Raw genomic sequence first — 8,820 nt, 5'->3', positions numbered from 1 at the left:
CCTTCAGAATTGTGAGTCAAATAAACCTTTTTTTCTTTATAAATTACCCAGTCTTAAGTATTCCTTTACAGCAACATAAAATGGACTAAGACAAATATACAGAAAAAAAACCCCGTATTAGCGTGAAAACATTCCCTACTCCTAAAAGGAAGCTGCCTTTAGAGAGGTGCTGTGTTTAATTTAATTCCTTGAACATGAGGGTTTTCCTAAAACTAGTATGTAATCTGCTGTGGTCAGATTATCTATCCAAAGCAGAAAGTGGCAATGTGATAGGAAGGGTTCTGGTTAGAAATATCTTCTACTACCAGTGTTGTTGAGGCGTTCTTAGCATCCACATGTGTTTTCTGTGGATGGCCATGCAATGGTCCTGATACAGCAGTTTTAAACCTTGCACTTTGTTTTAAAAACTTACAAAAAGATCTTTGGCATGACATATTCATTTTATGATTGGTTTTATTATTAATTTTAATTCTTGTTGTTATGCAGATTTTGTGTCTTTTGGATTCCAAGCACTCCAAATAATATCTATCCTTGCCATCTCTTCCAGTGGCTGGGATACTTTTCATCAGACAAGCACTAACAACCACAACATCAAAAGAAGATGCTAAGAGTGAAGATGATTTTTATATACAAAACTCTATAGAAAAAGGCATACTAACTATCTGCCAAACAGAGGAAGAAAAATATTTGGTTTGCTTGTGGGGTGAGAACCAAGGACAGTATCTTGAGCTGGAGTTTGGCTGAATAGTACACAGGTTACTCTGTAAATCAAGTGACTCCTACAGATTAACAATTATTTATTTCTGCTTTGGTTTGCATGTTTGTCCTCTGGCAGTCCACACAGCTCAATATGAAATAGTGATATTTTATTTTCCTCCTTTTATTTCTTCTTGTACTGCAGGTCAGTAATTATGCTCATGTTCTACATGTCACATGGAGATACATGGAAGAGAAAAGGGCAGAGATCTAGGAGAATGATTAGAGGTGTATTCTCCAGTTTAAATGTAAAAATATTTTCCCTCTGAGAAAATGAGGAGGAGAGACTGCTTTTGTCCTGGGGGAAAGGGCATGCTTATGAGCAGTGATGGATACCTGCAGCCAAGTGGGAGCAGATAATAATCTTCTCAGTGTGGACCTGTCACCAAGCAAAAGAAAATGCGATCGCCTGTAATGCTACTGAGGGGACCTTACCTACAAAATATAGTTCCCACTCTCTGAAATGAGGGTTTTTTGTCATTTTAATGAGGACACCAAGTCTTTCCTTTCACAGACTTAATATTAATTGGGCCCATTTCTGAAGTTGAAGTTCTTTGTATATTGCCAGAACATTGAAAAGTTCAATATTACCTTTTAATAATATGTTTGAGTAGGTGAATCCATCAGTCCTGATACTAAAGAGCATAGTACAGTGAATGTATTCATATCCTGCCATCATTAGTTCTTGGCTTCTCCTTTATGACTATTTCCTATGTGGGGAAAATGTTTCTCTTTATGACAATTGTTCCTCAGATCTGAAGGCTGCCAGTTCATCATGGCAATATGAAAGTATGAAGGCAGCTGTGAACTCCTCTTTTTAGAGGAGCCACTAACAGCAAAATCCCAGACATGTTTCTGTACAACAAAAGATCAAAAATGATTTTGTGCCATTAAAAAATTAGTGCCTGAGTCTCTTCAATGGTATAAAGAAAACAAGAAAAAAAATTAGTAGAAGTAAATACAGGGAGTCAACCACCCTTTTAAAGCTTAATTACAGGAGAATGCCAAAAATGTTACAAAATTATAGAAGGAAGAATGGGCAACATTCCTCTCAAGACTCATAAGAAAGTTTGAGTTACAGAGATTCACAAAGGGAAAAAGCTGAAAAGAACAAAGAGTGGGAAAAAAGAGCAGGAAATGATATGAATAAGACCTATTGGGGTGGTTGCAGGTCAGCTCAGGCAAAAAATCTCAAGTGAGTTTCCTGACCTCACAATGCCTTGCTTTCCTTTGCCTCTACAGGTTATTGTCTCCATTCCAATCAGGCTTCTGCCAGCATGGATGCACCTGGAACCTCATTGTTACCCCTCTTAGATCTCTAAATTCCCATCTCAAACATAGAAGTCTCATCTGCCATTTTCCTCACTGCCTCTCATCACCCCAAGACTGCTCTCTTTCCTTGCTGGGATCTTTAATCTCACAGAGTGGCCAACTTCACTAAGCTAGTTCATTAGCTGCTTTCTGGTGGAATAGATCCCAGTGCAAACTCCTCAGTGCCTTGTATTGCTTCAGCTTCCTGAAAACCTTTGGCCAGGCTTACCATGCCAATCCCCAACTCACAGTCACTTGACTCCACTCTCTCTTATCCTGGGCCACAGAGAACTCTTATAGGAAGTTGTAGAGCTAGGCAGCTAGATCAATACATACTCATGTTGGCCCTTGCAGATGGGTCTCTCACCTCTCACTGATTTCTTCCTTCCATACTGCCCATAGCATTTATTCCAAATCAGTTCCCTTCTCCTCGTGGTCTCATATCCAAATCATTTTTGTGATTAATAAACAATCTGTTAGTATATGGAGAAGACTGGGCTACCTATACACTTTCAGCTTCCCCTCTCTTGTCTCAGAGAAAGAGGGCTCTCGCCTCTCTAAAGTAAACGCCACTTGAATATGGATCCTTTCCCTTTCTTCTTTTCAAAGATTCCACTTCCATAAGTACTCTTTTATTTTCTAGCATCTTCAATCTCATACTCTCCATTGCCTCCTTCCTTTTTATTGAGCAACAACAACAACAACAACAAAAATCCTTAACTTCATCGATTCTTGTTGCCATTTGTAATATCCATATTTCCTTTTGCTTAGTACCCAACTTCTTGACCTATGGTCTTTGTTTACTTTATTTTATTAATGTCATATATTCTGGCCCCTACCTCTATCACTCTACTAAAATAGCTCTTGCCCAGCACTGTTTCTCTCAATTCTAATTTTCTTTGTAACATCTGTTAATGTCAATGACTACTTACTTCTATAAAAGCTTTTCTTGGTTTCTACAACTCAATTTGTTTCTAGCTTTCTTCCACCCTCTCAGAACTGCTTTTTTTCTAACTCCTCTGCCAACTCCTCTTTCTTTCCTTCTCCCTTATTGTGGGTAGCCCCCCAAATTCTATATTCAACCTTTTGCTCTTCTTTCACTTGTCTTTCATACTCCTTTAATAATTTTCTCAGGGCTTCAGCCAATACCTCTTCACTACCATCTACTATTCCTTCTAGTTTCTTCAACTCTAATTTGAATACAAATCCCTTCTGCCCATTTCTCAATGATCTACTATCTCCAGTTCATCTCATCATATTCTGGAAATCAGACCCATCCATCAGTCCATTTCTGTCAGTTCTACTGTTACAGTTTGAATTGTGTCCTCTCAAAAAAGATATGTTGAAGCTCTCAGAATCTGGTTTATTGAGAAACAGGTTCTTTACGAGGTAGTCAAATTACAATGAGGTCATTATGGTGGGTCCTAACTTGATATGATTGATATCCTTATTGACAGAGGAAATTGGGACATAGAAACAGGCATGCACACAGGGAGAACACCATGTAAACATGAAGGCAGAAATTGGGATGATATATCTACCAGACAAGGAACACCAAAGATTGCTGGAAAATGACCAGAAACTAGGAGACAGGAATGGAACAGATTCTCCCTCACAAGGAGCTAACCCTGCTGAAATCTTGATCTCAGATTTCTAGCTTCCAGAACTGTGAGACAATACATTTCTGTCATTTAAGCAACCCACTTTGTGGTACTTTGTTATGACATCTCTAGTGAACCAATACAACCAACAGGTCTCCAGTCTCTCAGACTAGAAAACACAGATTCATTCCTGGCTCTTTCCTTTTCTTAATCATCTATATCCAATCTGGCACTAAAGACTTAGGTATATTCCTCGAAAATGACTCCTAGCATCTTTAATCTCATTGAATCCAGTGCCTCCTTTTCTTCTACCATTTTTATCTCAGTTCCTCTTGCCTTCACTCCGGTCCCACCCTCATCATTTTACATCTCACTTCCTGTAAAAGTATCTGGTTAGACTCTCTTAATTGAAGATTATCTCTTAAAATGTATAATTCATGTTGCTTTTATCATATTAGTGCCACGGACAAGATGTGCTTACAGTGGCATATTGCTTACTATGCGAAGTCTAAGGTTGGCATACATAGCCCTACATAATTTGGACCCATCTACTCTACTCAGTCTTTTGTCCCCTATATACATCATGCTTATTTCCCTCTTTGAGCCCCGATCCTTTCACTCCCTCCCTTCCCCCTACCATCAAGATGCTTTCTTATCTTCCTTCCTATCATCTATACCTGTTCATCTTTCGAGGACCTGATCAATTTTTCACTGACTGTGACAACTCTGGCCCACACCTGATATCTCTTGCCCTGCTGCATTCTAATCAGTACCTTCCATGTTAGCAGCAAGTGGTATTTCTAAAATTTTGTGTGGATTTACACATATTTATATCTCTATCTCCATCAGCTTATAGGACATAGTGCTTGTTAATTAATTGGCCAAACTCTTAAAGTGGTAATAATGGAAAATAAAAGGTGGGGGAGGAAGAATGATATTAGATTAATATCGATGGAACAGAAAACTTTGGCCAGAACAATGAAGGAGAATTAGTCTAAGTCAATGTTTTCCAAATGTGCTTCCCAGACCACGAGCACCAAAATCATTTAGGATGGCTGATAAAATGCAGATTCCTCAACCCTATTACAGACCTATTGGATCAGATTCTGCAGCTTAGACATCTGAATTTGTAAAGGTAACCCAAATGATTCTTCAGTATACCAAGTCTGAGAACCACTAGTCTAAGTAAAGAGAGCAGAAGATGGGTGTTGACAGGGAACAGCTTTTCTTATGTTTACTGGGTACAGTACTTTCCATCATGGCTAACAAGATAATGAAATAGTTTTACACTATATCATGATTTGCTTTGATGTAATTCTCCCTCTTCAATAGATTGCTTTGTGTACATCAGTCCTTTCTTCCATGGCAAGAGTATTTAAAGTTCTGCATCACAAATATGGGCTGGCTAATATAGAGTCTCTCAAATAACAGAAATTTTGTGGCAGTCCAAGGAAAGATAACTGAGACTTCTAGGCTGGTTTTACTTTCTTTGGGAAGTAAAATCTAACCAGAAACATGCCATAGGCTCCTACAATTCAAGTTTGGTGGCATGGACAGAGGAAAAAAACAACAACTCTGAGATCTAGTTGCTTAAGCTTTTAATTGGAACCAAATGATAGCTAAAACATGTAGTCGCTTTAGATAAAAACTGAGGACCTTTTCACTGGCTCACATTGAGCGGGATTTCTGCAGTTGAGTACTACAGAAGCGAGATAACAGAATTAGATACAATCGAGGGGAAGAAAAATGCACAAAAGTCCTTGAATTAAAATGAATTGAAACCTTCTGGGAGAAAAGCTATTTGGTAAGCTCCATTAAGTCTATTGTAGATAGCTTTATTTGACAAAGCAGCATCCTGGCATGTGGAACAGGAAAGAAAATAGCTATAAGATGATCTGTCAGGGAGTTTCTAGTCTCTAAACGAATAAGATTCTGTGCAGTAGCCAATACAGCTTTTAACTCAAAAGAGATACAGAAGCAAAATGCAATTATATAACTCTAGTAAGTGTGTTCAATCTGAATCTTCCATATACCCCTCTCCTCCCCCAATAACTCCACAAACTCAGCAATTTGTCAAGTGGATGCTCAAACTTATGGTAGCATTTATTTCATGGCAACGCTGGATAAACACTGTGTACAATACTGTAGATACTGAGGTGTAAACAGTCATACAAGTGAAAGATTAATCAGCTATAAAACATCATAGCTAAGCACTTAAATAATCTGAATAGTTCAATTCTTATTCGACTCTTTGTTTACTTTGGCTATAAGTTTACAGTATTTATTTGCAGTAATTAGTTAACTATCCTGAAAATGCTAGATAACCACGGATTACAAAGAGTTTATTCAATATAGATAGCAGTTTGTATGTTTAGGGTTCAAACATATGGCAAAATAGAAACAATTCAGATGTAACAGCTAATGACTACCTTTTCAAAGTCTGACTTGGTGTTTTTCTTTCCTTCAGAGTTTCTGTTGATGGAGTGAAAATTCTAAGACCACTCAAGTGGCTATAGAGCTGCTGACTTTACTATACAAGCACTGGAACCAGGAAATTCAGATTTGAATTACAATCTCTCTCTCTTGTTTACACACACACACACACACATACACACACATACCTCAGGAACAGTATACAACTATATCTCCAATCTCTAGCATAGTGCTTAGCATGTAATAGTTATTAAATAAGTGGATGAACTCATTTAACCATCACAAAATCCCTGTTAGATGTTTTTATGTTTGTTTGTTTTGAGGCAGAGTTTTGCTCTTGTTGCCCAGGCTAGAGTGCAATGGTGCGACCTCTGCTCACTGCAACGTCCACCTCCCAGGTTCAAGGGATTTCAAGGGATTCTTCTGCCTCAGCCTCCCGAGTAGCTGGGATAACAGGCGTGCACTACCACGCCCAGCTAATTTTTTGTATTTTTAGTAGAGACGGGGTTTCACCGTTTTGGTCAGGCTGGTCTCAAACTCCTGAACTCAGGGAATCCACCCGCCTCGGCCTCCCAAAGTGCTGAGATTATAGGCCTGAGCCATGGCGCCTGGCCGTTAAATGGTTTTTATAATGTACTCCTTACAAGTGTGGAAGCTGAGGCTCAGTGAGGAAGAAGTTCCTCCTAGGTCAAGAAGGACAGAGTTTAGACTAGAACTCAGGTGTCTCAACTTTAGGTCCAGTGGCTTTTCCATTGTAACTTCCTATAATCTGACTCCTAAGATTGTCTGGAATGGTTTGCCTAAAAAGAGTAGTCTTCTGGCTATTTTATTATCTGCAATGGTAATTCTCCCATCCAAGATAGTTTATTATGAAATTGAAGGGGAGGGTATTATCAGTTGTTCAAAAAGTTTGCCCTATGGGTCCCACTAAGGACCTATAACATGGCCTCTGTCTCACAGTGAGGTTCTGACTATACTAGGTTAGAGCTGCCTAAATACCCACTGCTTTTTGGAAAAGAAAGTCCACTTTTAATTAGGCACTTCAATGCAAGGTATGTATAAGTGAAAACCACAGAAAATCCTGTAGCCACAGGGCTGATACTCAGCCAGTGTGTACATATATGGCCTCACCAATTATTTCCAGCTGGTATCCAGGCTGATGGGTTGATGACCGTACCTTACTGGGTATTAAAAGTTTGAAAATATCATGTCTGCAAGTACATGTTTATTAAATAAACAGAATTATCTTTACCTGATTCCTCAGTTTCTTTTGTTTCTGTCGTTTCTTCTATTTCATCATCAGACATTTCCATTTCTTCTTCTCGCCTGATTCCCATTAATTCATCATTATGAATGTTGCGAATTTCCTAAGGTTAAAAGGTATACTTTTTAGGTGGGAATTCCTTGAAAATGTTGAGGAATGACAGGTTAAGCATAAGGATAGCGCTTTTTTTTGGACTATAGGAAAAAATCCTCCAATACTCTTAAGGTAAAAGAGGTGTGAAAGGTAAACGTCTAGACAAGCAGACTTGGTTCTCTCTGTCTTTGCATTAGCTTTCTTTCCGACCCGGGCTCCAGGTAGTCTATGATTCGTATATTCCTATCATATTAGAAAGTACTTTTGGCCATGAAAGACATTTTACCTCTTACATGGATTTGTGGACTTTCCCTTAAGGGTTCTGCCATTTTCACCTCCCCATGTTGGACCCTTTAATTTTGCTGCTTGCCATCCTCTTGTCTGTCCTTTTATAGTTTTACTCAACAAAACTCTTAATTGAGTTTTTGTAGTTTTAGAAGTTACAGCAAAGATGAGCTTTCAGGAGTAATATTCTACCAGAGCAACCTTCCCATGGATAATAACTATAATCTTTGGACAAAACACAAAATAAAACCTATAACTACTTGATGACATTGGAGAGTGAACAAAAGCAGACACATTCTGAAGAGAAGCTGATACTTGGAAGAAAGGAATAGCATAGGGTGAGTCAGTTTTTAAAGGGCAATTTAGTCTGAGGGTAGACCAGAGTTAGCACCTCATAAGATGGCTAAATTTCTAATAGAAAGCCCATAGTCTTTATGGCCTAAAGAACTCAAGGAGAATTCAGGACAGTTACAGCCACTGGAAAGCAAGAAGGGAATCCCAGAAAGGAGACAATAGAGGCAGGGGGAAAGAACTTTAAATTCTGTATATAAGATCTGCTCAAATGTCTGCATGATACCTGAGCCAAGAAAGCATGAGGAAGATTCCCAACAGCACAGCTAAGGCTAAAAGAACTGAAATGACAACTGAGCTGCCATCCAAGAGATAGAATTCCCAGCTTGAATCCAACCAAGTAAATTGACCATTAAAACAAACAAAAACAAAGTCAACATTCTTTGAAAGAACATAGAGTAATCCAGAGGCTTCACTATATAATATCTGTCATATCTAGGAAAAAGCCCAAAATTACTTGACCTAGAAAACTAGGAAGAGATGGCCCACTTCCGAAAGAAAGGACAATTAACAGAGACCAACACTGAAATCACCTAGATGTGGTAATTTAGCAGACAAGAAACTAAGGCAGTTATTAATGTAACTGTGCTCATGATGTAAAGAAAATATGTTTATAATGAATGAAAAGATAGAAAATCTCAGCAGAGGAATAGAAACATTTAAAAGGAGCCAAGAGTTCTTTTGTCTGAAAATAAAAGAACCAAGGATTCTTTTGCCTGGAAATAA

The 8,820-nt window shown here is 38.4% G+C and overlaps 1 protein-coding gene across 1 annotated transcript in view; it reads right to left on the bottom strand.

Annotated features, from left to right (window-relative positions):
- Window positions 1–7,468, bottom strand: part of LOC108523505 (ecto-NOX disulfide-thiol exchanger 2) — a gene marked incomplete at its 5' end in the record, with an annotated part of 36,352 nt that extends 28,884 nt beyond the window's left edge. The window contains one exon of the mRNA XM_017864147.1: window positions 7,354–7,468. Coding sequence (XP_017719636.1) covers window positions 7,354–7,468 — 115 coding nt within the window. The remainder of the gene's footprint in view (window positions 1–7,353) is intronic.
- Between the last annotated feature and the right edge of the window lie 1,352 nt (window positions 7,469–8,820).

Source organism: Rhinopithecus bieti, unplaced genomic scaffold (assembly GCF_001698545.2).
Source record: "Rhinopithecus bieti isolate Rb0 unplaced genomic scaffold, ASM169854v2 scaffold_75895, whole genome shotgun sequence".
NCBI lineage: Eukaryota > Metazoa > Chordata > Mammalia > Primates > Cercopithecidae > Rhinopithecus > Rhinopithecus bieti.
Note: the sequence above shows the minus strand (reverse complement) of the source record. Positions and strands in the feature narration are given on the sequence as shown.